At 34.2% G+C, this 17270-nt stretch overlaps 1 protein-coding gene across 1 annotated transcript in view; it reads right to left on the bottom strand.

The window, feature by feature from the left end:
* Window positions 1–17270, bottom strand: part of IL1RAPL1 (interleukin 1 receptor accessory protein like 1) — a 717019-nt gene that overhangs the window by 297350 nt on the left and 402399 nt on the right. The window contains exon 4 of the mRNA XM_030934238.1: window positions 9722–9796. Within this exon, the coding sequence (XP_030790098.1) occupies window positions 9722–9796 (75 nt within the window). The remainder of the gene's footprint in view (window positions 1–9721; window positions 9797–17270) is intronic.

The following is a 17270-nucleotide window of genomic DNA, read 5'->3' as shown; positions in this document are numbered from 1 at the left end:
TGTTTTATTTTTTTATTTTTTTATTATACTTTAAGTTCTAGGGTACATGTGCATAACGTGCAGGTTTGTTACATATGTATACTTGTGCCATGTTGGTGTGCTGCACCCATCAACTCGTCAGCGCCCATCAATTCATCATTTATATCATGTATAACTCCCCAATGCAATCCCTCCCTCCTCCCCCCTCCCCATGATAGGCCCCAGTGTGTGATGTTCCCCTTCCCGAGTCCAAGTGATCTCATTGCTCAGTTCCCACCTATGAGTGAGAACATGCGGTGTTTGGTTTTCTCTTCTTGTGATAGTTTGCTAAGAATGATGGTTTCCAGCTGCATCCATGTCCCTACAAAGGACACAAACTCATCCTTTTTTATGGCTGCATAGTATTCCATGGTGTATATGTGCCACATTTTCTTAATCCAGTCTGTCACAGATGGACATTTGGGTTGATTCCAAGTCTTTGCTATTGTGAATAGTGCTGCAATAAACATACGTGTGCATGTGTGTTGCAGGAGCATGGATGGAGCTGTAGGCCATTATCCTTAGCAGAGCAGGAACAGAAACCCAAACATCACATGTTCTTACTTACAAGTTGGAACTAAATGATGAAAACTCATGAACACAGAGAAGGGAAGACAAGACACTGGGATCTCCCTGAGGCTGGACACTGGGAGGAGGGAGAGGAGCAGAAAAGATAGCTATTGAGTACTGAGCTTGGTACCTGGGTGATGAAATAACCTGTACCACAGACAACCGTGACACAAGTTAACCTATGTAAGAAACTTTCACATGTACCCTGACCCTAAAATAAAAGTTGACAAAAATAAAAAAAAAAAAAAAAAAAGAGAAGGGGGGACAGAGCCTCTTAAACCTGACATGTTAAGCCACTGCTAATTGAAAATCTATCAAAAATGAAGGGAACACTTCTCTGAAATTATGATGATTCAATTTACCCACGAATCTGTGGGAACATACTAAGTTGGTAAAGTAAGGTTTGACAGGAATGCTAAGTGTTTTAACATGAAAGCATAAAATACTGGTAACCTATTTTTATAATCTTATTCAAGCACCGGTTATTTTTCATGAAGAGTGCATATAATTTAGAAATCCTTAGTTATTCAGCCAAAATTTGAGAGGAAATTTATGGATGAACATATCTCTTTATATTCAAACTTCAAATGATGTGGGTCTTTTTATAGTTTCTATTTTAATGGACATCAGTCATGTAGTGCATATTCTTATTCTGAAACCTCTTTCAATATTCTACAACATAATGTTCTTTGATCGGTTTATTTCTGATAAATTGGCATTTATTTTGCAAATTCAGGAGTAGTTCTTGTTAACATAGGATACTCACTGTATTTTTCTATGCTAGTAAAGTTCAATCATTAAGAATGACTTAGAAAGCTTTGTGATAACAGTGTTTGTCAGGGGAAAAGCAGCATTTCTTTTTGGTATAAAATGATATGACTATAATCAAAACCTTCATGAAGAACTTGACAGGCATAATGGTGTAAAATTATTTTCCAGGTCTCTTGTTTTAAAAAATATTATACCTGAATTTCCTCTGTTTATAAAAGAGAAATTTTTTTACTCTTATTTTTGCCTTGATGGACATTTATAAATTCATGTGGTATAGTGTCATTTAAATTATCATTTTCTTTAAATAAGAATATAAATAAATTTCTTCTGTTATAACTATGTACTTACTATATGCATTTGGCTAGACTCGATGAATTAAATAATCTAAAATCAGTAATTTCTATAATTAAAAAGTTTCCTTGAATTACAAAAATTTAGTATGCATAGTGCATCCTTAAAGGGGAGATAGAAATAAATTTTCTAAAATCTTATTTATCCTGTAATGAAGCCTGTATCTGCTGCCATAGTATGATACTGTAGTAAGAATATAAGCATTATGAAACAAAGCATTGACATTCAAAATGCATTTCAGGAATCTTCTATATACAGTACTCTTTTATAGCATTCAAATGTCTCAAATACTAACAGCAAACATGTATTGACTACTTAATATATGCCATGTAATGTACTAACTTTTACATGCATTATCTGATCAAATACTCGCATTACCTCCATAGAGGCAGTACTATCTTGGTACCATTTTTATTGATTAGGAAACTGAAAGCTGGTTGTTCAAGGTCACACCAGAAATAAGTGGTGGCACTAAATTGTCACATAGGTCTGTGTGAGACTTCAACTTGGAGCCACTACTGTACACTGCCTCTTAATTATAACAACAAAAACAGTAATAATGATAACATGATGATCACGAGGATGATGATAATGGCAATAACAAGCTTTTGTAAATTTTTAATGTAAAAAACACGTAGCCATTTTGGGTCTCCATTTTCTCATCAATAAATGAAAAAGGTTTAGCCAGGTGCAGTGGCTCATGCCTGTAATCCCAGGACTTTGGGAGGCCAAGGCAGGCAGATCACGAGATCAGGAGTTCAAGACCAGCCTGGCCAACATGGTGAAACCCCATCTCTACTACAAATACAAAAATTAGCTGGGCGTGGTGGTGGATGCCTGCAATCCCAGCTACTTGGGAGGCTGAGGCAGGATAATCGCTTGAACCCAGGAGGCGGAGGCTGCAGTGAGCCAGGATGGTGCCATTGCATTCCAGCCTGGGCGACAGAGCAAGACTCTGTCTCAAAAAAAGAAAGAAAAAGGTTTGACCTGATAACTTCCAGACCCCCTCCACCTCCTAAAGTTCTTCATTTAGAACTGTGAAGATTTATACCTATATAACTTCTTAACTGACTGATAACAAATAAAACAGTAGTCTTAGTGCTGTAGCAAAAGAGTAATATGCATAATATGTGTCAGTGTCCAGCATGGGGACTAGACCGGGAGCTGGAAGCTTAAATGGACTCTCTGCATGGCTCTGTGACAGCACTCTTTCTTGGGCCTTTTCTTTGTTCTTCTTTCCCTTCTGGACCTTTTGAAAAGTAAGTGAACAAGAAAACTCACACTGTCTCTGTCCCAGTTTTTAAAGCCTTTAAACAAGTGCTTCAATGTAAATTTGCTTAAATTCCTTATAGATGCTGGATATGAGACCTTTGTCAGATATACAGTTTGCAAATACTTTCTCCTATTCTGCAGGTTTTCTGTTTACAAAGAGCTAAAAACAGAACTAACATTTGACCCAGCAATCCCATTACTGGATATATACCCAAAGGAATATAAATCCTTCTATCATAAAGGCACATGAATGCGTATGTTCATTGCAGCACTATTCACAAGAGCAAAGACATAGAATCAGTCTAAATGTTCATCAATAGCAGATTAGATTTTTTAAAAAGTGGTACATATACACCACAGAATACTATGCAGCCATAAAAAAAGAATGAGATCATGTCCTTTGCAGGGACATGGATGGAGCTGGAGTCCATTATCCTTAGCAAACTAATGCACGAACAGAAAACCAAATACTGCATGTTCTCACTTACAAGTGGGAACTAAATCATGAGAACACATGGACACAAAGAGAGGAACAACTGACACTGGGGCCTGCCTGAGGTTGGAAGGTGGGAAGAGAGAGAGGAGAAGAAAAAATAATTATTGGGTACTAGGCTTAGTACCTGAGACACAAAATAATCTGTACAACAAACTCCTGTGACACAAGTTTCCTTATATAACAAACCTACAAATGTGACCCTGAACCTAAAATAAAAGTTTTTTTTTAAAAAGTGCTTTAACTGACTTCCAAACTTTTGGATATCATTGGCCCACAGGAACTGTTCTTACCTTCACGTCCATCTTTTTTATGGGATTGCAAACCTGTCCTAGAGCTAGGGCTTGACTACTTAAAACTTTTTTTTTTTTTATTTTTGGAGACAAGGTCTCGCTCTGTCACGGAGGCTGGAGCGCAGTGGCACAATCATGGCTCACTGCAGCTTCAATCACCCCAGCTCAAGTGATCCTCCCACCTCAGTCTCCCAAGTAGCTGGGACTACAGGTGCATGCCAACACACCAAGCTAATTTTTGTATGTTTGTAGATATGAGGTCTCACTATATTGACCAGGCTGATCTCAAACTCCTGAGCTCAAGGGGTTGGCCTGCCTCAGCCTCCCAAAGTGCTGGAATACCAGGCGTGAATGACCGTGACTGGCCCTGACCACTTAAAACATAAAAAGGAATTTCAACTTCTACTTAGATAGCAGTTTTTAAAGCAAACATGCAAAGTTGTATTTTCTTCCAAACCCATTTCTCCTCTCTGTCACCAAAAAGTGACCGAATTTGAGAATCTGAGATAATCATATAAGTTAGGTCACACAATGACCTAAACATACGAATACTAGTTTCCATTTATTGATTTATCATCTGTTTAATGATATATGATAATAACTTAAATACTGGTATGGCAAATATTCCTTTTTAGGTCAGTCACAATTTTTAGGGTACTGTTTGGTTTCAAAAGTAAGACAGACTATGAGAGCTGTTAAGAGCTACCACTTTCATTTACCTTGGAATGATAAATTTGGATTCAGTAGAATTGAATGCCATTGTTTAAATAATTATAATACCAGTCTGTATTTATCTTTCCATGGTTAAATTATTATGTCTATTTGTCCAAAATCTTTATGTCTAACAGGTTTCTTTCAGACACTAGAAATATGCTGATTGGTATGTCTTTATTCTTAAGTGGGCCAAAAGAACCACATTTTCCACAAAAAGCTTGGACTTGGGATATTATTGTTTTTCTCCTAGTAGAAAGGGTTTTTTAATTTGTGTTTGTTGGTGAAAATATTCTTGTATATGCTCTATGATCCAGTAAAATCAAATCAATGGCCTTACATTTGCTTATGACAACCAGTAACGTAAATGGAGATGAGAAAATCTGGCCGATACCGACTTTCCTATCTCTGGGAACTGTCATATTTACATCACTTGTACAATTCAGCAAAACAATAATTTTTAGAATCAACAGTATTACCTGACACTTTCAGAATTGGGTATCAAATTCAACACCTAAATAATGTTGTTTCTAGAGTATTTATATTAAGTATTTTGTCACCCTAGAGAGGAAACAAAAAGATTTCCCAAGTTTACTAATACGGAGTAGTAACCATTCAGAAAAGGTGTGGTCAATTATGATCTATAATAAAATGTATAGACATTTTCCTTTGGTCTATTCCAAATCTAAAATTCTGCAACTACAGTATGGTGGAACAAGCCAAGGAGTGCTAATTAATTTCTAGTTTGACATTTTATTTTAATTAGCCTATAGTTAAACTGGATAAAATTGCATATATTGGATAAAACATGTATCCTTTTACTAAGGTCTATGTTTAAAAATTTGAAGTTTCTTTATGTCCTCAACCATTTTCCTCCAGATGTAAGAATCTGGTGAATCCTTGTTACCCACTCAGATACAAAAAAATGCTTGCTTTTTAATAAGCTTAACAACGAGAATAAATTAGTAAAGAAAAATAAGAGTACGGCTGGGCAGCTTACACAGTTAAGTCTACACATTATATTCTCTTGCAGAAAATTTAGAGATGTGTGTCCTTTGTGTTGTGAACAACTTATTGCCAATTAGTGTTTATTGACATTCCATGTGCCCAGAGTACATCACAAAATTACCGGGTACTGTATTAAGAAACATAGAATCTGGAGGAAGGTCCTCGTTGAGCATGAGGATGAGCAAGAGAAGAAAATGGATCGAGATTAGAGACATTCAATTAGGTTTGTATGTTTTCTCAAGGGTAGGCATTTACCTAAATGGGCTAGATCTTTCAAATATGGATAAACTCAAAGAGCTGCCACTTGTACTTAATGAGTGAAGAGAGAAAAAGAAGTAAAAGAGAGGAGAGAGAAGTGATTTTAATATCAAAGAAAAGAGATCTTTAAGAGTTTTATGTTATAAAGATATATCCTTTTATTAATTTTGTTAAAGATTAAGTGGTATTTATACTTATTATGTACTTCTGGTGAGAGTTTATACAACTTCTCTGGTAAGAATTCTGAAAATATGTACTAAGAACCTTTAACAAAATTATTTCTACCAGTATTTTTACTTTTAGAAATGTGTTCTGTTGAGATAATTATAAACTCAGGGGAAAAATGTATAGGTAAAGACCATCACATTATTTATAATAACAAAAATACGAAGAATTCAAATTTCCAGCAATATATATGAAATTATATGACATTCACATTGGCCATTAAAAGTATATTTTGTGAGAATATTTAATAGGAGCAGAATGTGTTTATAATATAGAGTGTAAGAAAAAGATTCTTTAACCTTTATAATTATTTTAAAGCCAACACTGACATTTAAATAAAGTGATACCCATATCTAGATAAGCCATTAATGATAATTTTCAGTGAATTCTGAGTTGTAAAATATAATTTGTATCATTAGGTCAAAGGTAGGGTGGATTTCTACTCTTTGAAAGTTTGGTAGCGATGTAATATGCTATCTGTTCTGGAAGGTTCTGAAAGTGGGCTCCTGGCCATAACAGGCAGGCCACATCTCTGAATGACATTCTCAGGGCTCAGGTATAGCAAGACAATTGTGTCTGTCTTTCGATTCTCTTGACTATAGTAGTCTGAAAAAATACTCAGGCTCACCTCCCAGATTGACTTTCAGAACTGTACAGTAAAATTTCTGGGCCTTTTGCCCAAAAAAAGTGCTACTCATATATTTGCCGATGCCTGAAAGTTATGTAAAATGGACAATGTTCTTTTTTTGACATTTAGAAATAACATACAGGTGCCACTTAAAATGGAAATGTCAGGTTGTGACCACATATTGATTGAAATTCAAATCCGACAATTTACATATTTTATGTGAATTTAGTTTCCATTATATGATTTTTTCCTAAAAAATCTTTTAGTGCTTTCTTTCTACAATAAAAGAATTTAAATGACCACTATCAAATCCTTTCCAGTTCGAAAAGATGAAGGAATTAGAAGAACAGGACACAAGGGATACAGAAAATGGGAAATGTAGGCATGGCTAGCAAATGGCAGAGAAAATGAATTTGAAGATGAAGAGCAAATCCATGCACTTCATGATTATATCAAAGTTCATTATTAATTAATTACATATATTTGTGAGCAAACTAGAGAATCTATGGACACACAGTTACTAGGGTTGATTGGCTATGTCTGTAACTTAACTAGGATGCTCAAGTTAGGTCACCAGACATGTACAAGCTCAGCTTTGTGTAATTCCTGATGATTTTTCTTATAATGCAACTCTTACAAGACTTTGGTTATCCTCTGAGGTCAACTCTCAATTTGGGAACAAGTGGAGCCAAACCTCTGAATACTCTGACAGTACAATTCTGTTGAAGGTTTTCATCTTCTCATAAGAGAGTAAGTTATAAGTTCCCCATCATGGGTGCAGGCCACCCTCTTCACTCCAACCCATGACTCTTCACTCAGTCCCTCTTTCTTAGGATTTCTATCATATTTTGAACCTGCCGAATAGGTAGTTTTGTCAAATATGGAAAGGGCAAAAATTAAATCCTTAAGAAAATGAAAAGTCAAAATACATATTTTGGAAAAAATGTATATTTTAGGCACCTCATATCAAGTCTTTTTTGTCTTTAATATTCTTTCCTATTTTCACTTACCCTTTTTGATTCACCTACTAGCAATGCTAGCAAAGTAGCAACAATACTATTAAGGTAGTTACTTCAAATCAACTGTTGCTCACAAATCCAAGGATTAAGGTTGAATTTCTCTAACTAGAAAATGATTTACCTGTACACTATGAACCAAAATCATAAAACAACAAAATAAAAGATGCTTAAAAGAATCCACTAGTTTAGTCAGTGGTTAAAGAGACCTCATGCTCCTTTCTGAGTGACAATAAAGGATTTAAGAGAATTTTTTGAAGCATTTTAGTAACAGACATGCCCATATTTCTTCAAATGAATGTATAGTCACTTCCAATTTGCATAAGAAATTTCCATATTTTTAATTTGCTGTAGTTACTCTTAGTGACTTTGTTCAAGAGAAGGTAAAGTTTTAAATACAGCTTTAGCAATTATTTTATTTTGTTAAACACTGTGGTAAGAGGTAGAGAACAATCTGACTTATTACAAATTCAAGGACGATAAAAAGAAACCCTATGGGCAACAATCAACCATAAAATTCTTTCAATTATATTGTCAAGCAAAGGCATACAATTAATTTTATTTTTAATGTGTTCGTAATAGTAACTGGTACCATAAAACCCTTACTTCTTGGCCCAAAATGTTTATAGTTTTATATAACTCCTTAAAAATACATCTTCCTATGAATTATTGAAAAATCAATATGAGCATGGCTACTTATGAGAATTTATATATAAAAATGTATTCAAAATGTAGCAATAAATTCTAATGTAATTAAGGATGCCATGGCATGCATAAAGTGCATGACAAAATTTGAGTACATCTATTTGCTTCATATGTGGCATTGTTTTAATGCTATTTATAATCTTCCATCTCAAAATAACAGCAATTATAATACTACTTGCATATATATGACATTAATTCAAAAGGCTTGAATCAAAGAAAGATATTAACACCCTGACTTGCATAAATCCTGTATATTCATGCTTTAAAGTTAGCAAATATTAGCATCTCAAGTGCTAGAAAGCCATTGACCACAATAATTTTATAGGTGCTAAAACCATCATCATATCTTTGTGTACTATAACTTTGGGTATGTTATTAGTAAAGATGATCACATCTGTAATCTTCATTTGGAAAATGAATTTATAGTTTTGATGCAAATTCTCACTCCAGGAATAAGAGTAACAATAACTTAAGGGATGGTATACTGATTCTTTTTAGTTATATACAGTAAATGTATTTTCACTCTCGTATGATTAATATAAGAAGAAATTCCTTAACAAACATGTATATTCATTTAAATTTATATTTTTGATAACCTTTTATACTGCACCACTACAAACAAATCTTTTCTGCCAAAGTTTATGGTATATGCATGCATACTACATTTCAAATAAAATAAGACCTAAGAGAATATAACAGAATTGCTATGTATATATTTACAATTAAGAGGGAAATTTTTCATAATTTGGTATAACTGAACATAGCTAAATCAAACTCAAAATTTCTAGATGAATCTCTAAGATAAGTCAGAATTCTGATTTGTATATAATTGTATATTTTTTCAAAACATATTTTGTCTATAGCCTTATGTCCCAAATCTGCTAGTCCCTTAACCAAAAGTCACTTGGTCATATTTTATTAATATATTATCCAAAATATAACTAGCAAAATTTATATTATATTTGATTACACTTAAAATGCTTTTTAACCATAATGGTGACATTTATTTTAATAAATTGAACCTTTTCCCCTAAATTTCAGAAATTGCATCTTAACCTATTAATAGATACTATATATCAAATAGTTCCATAGTGCCTGTTTGAAAACCAATTCAAACCTTATAAGATAGCACTGCAATACCATCACTAAAATCATCAGTCTATCTCATTTTCCAATAACCATCTCAATAGCATGTGAGGTTTTACATCCATATGTCCAACTGGGTCCTAAGGCACGCACCGCAAGGAATGAAATGGCTAGGTATGCTAGCATTTTCTAACTCTATTCCCTATGAATACAAATGGATTTAGCTGCGAGTATTACATTGGGTTACAATCTAGGCTTATTAACTGTCACAGTGTAATGAGAACATTATATTAACTAGAATTAAGGAATTACTCACCCAGCTGGGTCTCCTGAATTGTCAGTTTACTTTCCATAGGATACAAAAGCTTGGGTGGCTTATCAGTCAGAGGGGCTGAAAAACAACAACAATAATAATACAGAGACTTATAGTTATGATGCATAAAACTAAAAGATAGCATACAGTCTATTTTCCCAAATATTTTTCATTTTCAAAGTAGTATTAAAGTGTTCCACCAAGTAACAATGAACATACTGCAGATAACACCTTCAGGCAAGCTGAAAAGCTATTAGATTGTACATGAGTAAAACATAACACTTCCAGATTGACAGTCACATGACACTAATGAATTAGACCATCAGGACTGGTCAGTCCCTGTGAACGTATAACTGTGTTTCAGAAAGCATTTTGAATTTCTTCTTTGTTTTACTTTTAATGGGATGTCCTACATTTTTTTCTGTGTTAATTAAAGCACACATGATATATGTGGCATGTATTACAATGATTTTTTTGGCATAAAGTTGTCTCATTACTCTTAATTCCATTCCTAGTTTCCATATCCTAGATCACATCATTTCAAAACCTGCCATTTAGTTATTACATTAAGTATTTCCTACATACATAATCTAAGTGAGGTAGATGTGGCATTAAATTAGCACAAGTACAAGCATGCACACCCACACCAAGGGAATATTTTAAATGCTATTTTCCATTTAGTCTAAACTCTTTCTTACTATTATCCATTACATTTTATAGTGTTTATTGCTAATTTGCATGATATACTCTCTTCGATTTTAAGCTTCTACACATTTCTGCTCTGTGCTCTTGTCAATTTCAATTATCAGCCCATAAATCTAAGAGTTTGTCATTAGAAATCTTGAAGATAGGTTTTCCACTGCATACTTCATTCCTAGCCAAACTAGACTATATCTGGACTTTAGTCAGTTCTCCTTCATTTAGCCTCCTCACTCTGCACTGCCCTCTCTAATAGAATTGCCTAGGTCCCTTGAAACCTGTCACTGAAATTTCTACTCTGTATCAAGTATATAAATTATCAATTAATGATTGCTAAACTAAATGTTTTTGCTTTGAGGGCTTTCTTTCTTCTTTGCCAAGTGGACATGCCAGCTTGGTTGATAACTGGAAGGCTAATCTAGGTAGAACTGTGAGGAGTTGACCACATATACTTATCACCAGAGGGTTCAAGAATTCAAGCTTTAGCAGCTTGCCTCCTCTTCTCTTTAAAGGAAAACACATTAAGTACAAAGAAATGACGTACCCCAAGTCAGAGAATAAAAGGAATGAGTTTTGAGTTTTAGTTTGGAAGAACAACTTCATATATGATTGATAGCTTTTGTTCATAGCTAATGGAATAATTATCCATTCATCTTTATTACTATTTAACAAGAGGATAGAAATAAAGGGCAAAGGAAAGTTTGGGTAATAGGATGAGATCGATCGCTTTGAAATTCTTCTCAAAGATATGACATCACTCTGATTAATCTTTAATACTCTTATTTCCTGCCTAAAGTGATCTTAGTGGATTTTATTTTTCTACTGCCTAAATAATCAGCTTATTCACTAAATATTGGCAAAATAGTCTGCCATTAATAGATTGGAAATCTACATTTCTTAGACTCTGGTTATCAAATGGTTTCAGTGAATTTCAAAAGCAAATATGGTATCTAAATAAGTGTTGTATTCAGTAAATTATATCAGTTTATATAATCTTGTAATTATATAGTTACAAGTAGACAACTTGACAGTTTTTTACAGAAAGCAGCTGAGAGAACTGTTCCCTGTTCAAATGCATACCACATTAGTTTGCAGTAAGGCAAAAAATAAAGATCTATAGAGAAAGATAATAAAACTCGTATGCAGTACATTTGTTCAGAAATACAAAATGGTTTTGTGGTTCTCCATCATAACCCACCACCCACTTGATGGCATAATGTTACAACATCCTTAACATCTTTCATATTACTTTCATGTGGCAAACTAGATGTTAGTAAAGGAATTCCTTAAAGCTCAGTCATGGAATTATAGAATGTTGAAGCCAGGAAAAATTATATGCTTATTAAGTTCTTTGATTTGGAAACTGTGTTCTCTAACACGGTATGATTTTCACCATGTCCCTCTGAGTAGGTGGAGTTTGGGGGTGCCCACTGGGCTCGGTTCCCTGCCTTGTTGTGCCACCCACTTCTCCTTGACAAAAGTAGCTCTGCTTTTATTTTACCTTATACATCAGTATTTCACCTAAGATGTTGACCAAACAAATCCAATTCAATTCAATAGATATATATTAAACATAATAATGTGCCAGATATTATGATAGAGGGTCTGTAATATCTTTAGTTTCTGCCCTTATACCTAACAGTGATTTGTAGTTAAAAAAAATTAATAAAAATTTAAAAATAGATTTTAATTTAATAAAAAATATTAACTTTTTAAAAAAACTGGACTGATTCAACTCTCTTATTTTAGAGATCAAGGATCTGAGGTACAAAAAGATCAAAAGGCTCGCCAAAGATAACAGAGCAAATTCAAACTAGAATCCTTCCTAGATCTTTTCCTCCCCATTCTTTTTTATGTGCTCCTTGGAAAATTCTGTCAAGCAAACAATGCATGGGTCTGTGCAGTCTCCCCTCAAGGTGTGTGCAATCTGTTAGAAGAGTGGAAACATGCAACTAAATAATCATAACCCAGAGCAGAGAGCTCTTGCAGTGCAATCTGTCATCATCTATAAGTGTCATGTTTTGGTATTATGACGGGTATCAGTTGGATACATTTCTCATGTGATTTTCCTGTCTTTGATAGAAGTGAAGGGAAACTTCCAGAGACCACAACAGCTGAGCCACTGATCTGACACATTGTCAAAATGACTGTGAAAAGGAGGTGATTGCTAAAGCTAAGATGTAGTTCAGTTCTACAGTCACTTGAGGGTGACCAATTTTGCTGTCACAAAGGAAGAACATGAGCTCGATTTTTCCATTATTTGAATGTTTCTGGAACATTATGGTATTTCTTAAATATTAGTTGGATTGAATTGACAGAACACAGAACTGGAAAACAAATGCGGCTATGGTAGTGACCAATTAAGATGAACATACACACAACCACAAAAACTCTCTTTATTTTCTGCATTGGCAAAGGTGAAACTAGAAGGAAATTCAAACAAATTACAATTTAAAAAGAAATGTTCTTAGCATTAGACCATGACTAAGCCAACTGGCTTTTTATAGTTAAGAAAACAACTTGTGTTACAGAGGCATTTCTCTCTTCCTCGAAAACACCTATACACACATATGGACACTCACTCACAAATGGAAATCACTTTGAAAACTAAACAAAGTGTAGCAGTAATGATATGAAGCACAAGGTAATTTTAAATCCTAATCATATTTTGTCTACAAAAACCCACGAAAATTATAGTAGAGATTTTTCTCTCACTAATTTTGCATTAAACATAGCTTTGTATTCACCATCAAAAGTATTTTCAAGACCTCATTTTATTCTTCAGAACATCCTATTAACAACGGTAAAGCTTTAGAGTCATTTACAATAATAGCAGACCTCTCTTACAGAGTTATTAATGTCTCTGTTGACAAAACTGTTCTGCATAATAGAAGGAAAATTTTAAGGACACTAATTTTTCTTACTAGCTACCAGCTAGAGAAACATCTAGAAGTCAGTATACATGAAGATGTGTACAGGATTGATTCCCTATCTATATTAAGTTTCCCTGAGTATTCATAAAGGGATATAGCATCTCCCTCTTTTCCCCATCCCTTTTACACTTGAGCTATGGAATGGTAAAAAGTAAAACACTATCTTCCTAAAACAAAAATGACAACACCAGGGTAAAGAGGCCAAGATTCTTGAGTCTTTCTAAAGATCTTAACGTGGAGAGAAATGTGAGGTGTCTATGATACATGCACCTTTCTCTGTTGAACAATCACCTCTTTAAAATTTAATTTTAATCCTTCACATACTAATCTCTCAAATACTATTGAGAATACTCGATACATTTTGGATATCTATACTTATCCTACCATAAAATGTTTCTTTCAAAATCATATGTAATTTTCATAATGTATTTTAACTAGTTCCCTTCACTTGGTTTCTTAGAAGCATTGTGGTAGAGTAGGAAAGATTTCACACAGTTAGTGTTCAAGGAAACCGGTCTAACAGTTCCTAATTCTACCTTATTTGTTTGGCAAGTTGGATAAATTATTTAACATCTCTTAGTCTCAGTCTTTTTATACGGAGAATGTGACATAAATAGTCTTCCTGCGTGAATTGTTGTGAGAATTTAATAGGAAAACAGATTAAGTTCTTGCATATAGTAGATGGAAAATAAATCTGTTCTAATTATATCCATCAAAGTTTGGGACAATAGCATTTAGCAGCCTATATAGCCTGACAAGAAAAATATTACTATTTGTGAAATAATGAACTGGACGTCCGACCAAAGGATCAAAAGGGGTTTAGACCCTGATTTAAGAATCATTAACACTTTCCACATTAGTTTCCATAGCAGGGGGATTGATCTATACTCAACAAATCAATTCAACAAAAAGATTTTAAAGACTTTTAAATATGCAAGAAATTGTACAAGGATTATAAGGGGATCAAATGTAAACAAAACATAGCATTTAGTCCTGAAGGAGCTTATAATCTAGATAATTATAAATACATCCATATTCCAATTTCAAAAGCATTTATGAAAGACCTAAAATAGTCAGTACTAAATTAGAGATAAAAGAATGAGTAAGACATAGAGTCATTCATAAGGATGTTCATAGATGAGAGCATATTTATGATGCACTGTGGCGAGTGCTATACTCAGAGATAACTTTTTGGTGACCTCATTTAAATCCACCAACTAAAACTGGTCACAAAAAATATTCACAGATTTATACAGCTGACAATAAAACATGCTTTGTGCAATTGCACTGACTCACTCCATTTTACAATAGGCTGTTTGTGCATTTTTTTTTAACTTAAAAGAATTGACAAACAACTGCCTGTGTTCACAGATAGTCAGGGGAACTTGGATCACCCATAATGCTTCAACCTCTGAATGACTCAAGAGTGGAATTTCAGTTTTGCTTTCTTTGGCCTGGAATGCTTTAACATTAGTTTCTAATATTGGAGCATACATCTTGTGAGAGCTGTAGAATGTAAACACAATCTCATGGTCCTTGCTGAAGAAGGAAATGGATAGAAGAAAACATCAACATTTACTAGGTGAATCCACTTGGGGTGAAAGGGGTGCTCTATTTTTCACTTATCTCTAATGCTTTGGGGTTGGCAACATTTCTCCTTTCTGTTGCAAATAATTATGGTGACTAACCACAGAGTCATGGAGCCTCAGGAGCCTCAAAGAGTGAGGAGTGACTAAGTAACTGAACAGAAAGGTGCGGGGAGATCAGTTGATGACTAAACTAAAAACATATACAAGGTAACTTTGACTTAAGAGTCATGCCAAGGAGACAGAACAAATACTTCCAAGGAAGTAACTCATAATATATCTATCAAAATACATGTATTTAGGAAAGCCAAGGAATTCATTTGGCTAGCTTTGATACTTAGTATTTTGTTCATTTAATTTGATATGTGTGGTTTGTAGTTAAACTATAAAAATATTCATTTATTCATTCAAAAAATATTTTATAAAGTATTTTCTCTCTACCACGCACTAGGGGCTATAACAGTGAACAAGACAGACAAAATTTCTGCTTTCATGAAGCCTGCATTCCAGAGAAGAAGAAACAAAATAATCATATAAATGGATACACACATAATATAAGGTCAGGTGATTACAAGTACTATGAAAATTAAAGCAGCTATAGAGACTAACGTAAGTGCTATTTTAGAGAAAACTGTCAGGAAAGCTTGCTATGAGGATCATTTGAAACCTATCTGTGAGAAGGGAGGAAGTGAGTCATATCAATACCTGGAGAATGTTTATGCCAGGCAGAGAGAAGAGCAAGTTCAAAGGTGCTGAGATGGAGTATACTTGGCATGCTTAAGAGAGGGCAAAGAATGTCATTGTATCTATAATGATGTAAAAAAAGAGTGATAATGAATTCAAAGATAGCCACTGGTCGATGCAGGAAGGGCCTTGTAGAACGTGGAAAGGACTTGGGTTTTATTCTAAGCATACTAGGAATGCTTTGGAGAGTTTTAAAAATAAGAGAGCCCCAAGTAGCATTTGTACCAGAGGTATCACTCTGGCATTTTGGTGTTCAAGTCTGGGAAAATGAAGTGGTGGGGAGGCAGAGAGGCAGAATGGAGGCAGGAAGGCAGGAAGGAAGATGTTGGGGCAGTCCAATGAAAGGTGATGGCACAGTGTTGGTGGTGGAAGTGGTAGAATTCTTTTCCCTTCAGTATCTATTTGGTAGGTAGAACTAACACAATTTACTGATTGACTAGATGTGAACAGTAAATGAATGTCCATGAGTTAAGGGGGATGATCTCTAGTTATGAGCTTGAGCAGATACATGAATGGTGGTGGCATTTAACAATATGTGGAGACAACATAAGAGAAGCAAGATTATGGGGGATTAATTATCCAGAGACAAGATTTTATAAATCAGTTTATAAATCTTTTTATCTATACGGACTAATTTTACTATTCAGTGTTGATTTATATTTCTAAAACTTAAGGCATTGACTGATGACTCATCTCCTTATAATTCCCCAAAGGGAAGTGGTCTTGGAAAGTTTCATATTTTAGGCTAATGTCATAGTCATTTATTGTGAGATATACTCTGGCTAATTTCTACTATCCTTCACTTATTGAATAGGGAAACATCGAAAGCCTTTCCACTCAGGTCTGGAACAAGACAAAGATGTCCACTTTTACCACTTGTATTCACCATAGTACTGGAAGTCTTTGCAAGAACAATTAGCCAATAGAAAGAAATAAATGGCATTCAAATTGGAAAGAAGTCAAATTATCCTTACTTGCTGATGACATGATCTTATACTTAGAAAAATCTAAAAACTCCACCAAAAACCTCTTAGATTTGATAAATGAATTCAGTGAAGTTGCAGGATAATAATCAACATACAAAAATTAGCAGCATTTCTATACACAAATAATTAGCTCAGAACGAAATCCCCTTTACAATAGCACAAAAAAATAGAATACCTATGAATAAGTTTAACCAAGGAGATGAAAGATCTCTACAAGGAAAACTATAAAACACTGATGAAGAAAGTTGAAGAGGATGCAAACAAATGAAAAGATATCCCACACTCATATTATAGATTGGAAGAATTAATATCATTAAAATGACCATACTGCCCAAAGCAATTGACAGATTCATTGCAATCCTATCAAAGTACTAATGTCATTTTTCACAGAAGTAGAAAAAAGCAATCCTAAAATTCATATGGAACAAAATAGAGCCCAAGGAGCCAAAGCAATCCTAATCAAAAAGAACAAAGTTGGAGGCATCACACTACTTGAGTTCAAATTGTACTACAAAGCAATAGTAACCAATACAGAATGGTACTGGCACAAAAACAAACACATACACCAATGGAACAGAATAGAGAGCCCAGAAACAAACCCACG

Source organism: Rhinopithecus roxellana, chromosome 7 (assembly GCF_007565055.1).
Source record: "Rhinopithecus roxellana isolate Shanxi Qingling chromosome 7, ASM756505v1, whole genome shotgun sequence".
NCBI classification, from domain to species: domain Eukaryota; kingdom Metazoa; phylum Chordata; class Mammalia; order Primates; family Cercopithecidae; genus Rhinopithecus; species Rhinopithecus roxellana.
This window is presented reverse-complemented; position numbering and strand designations above follow the sequence as displayed.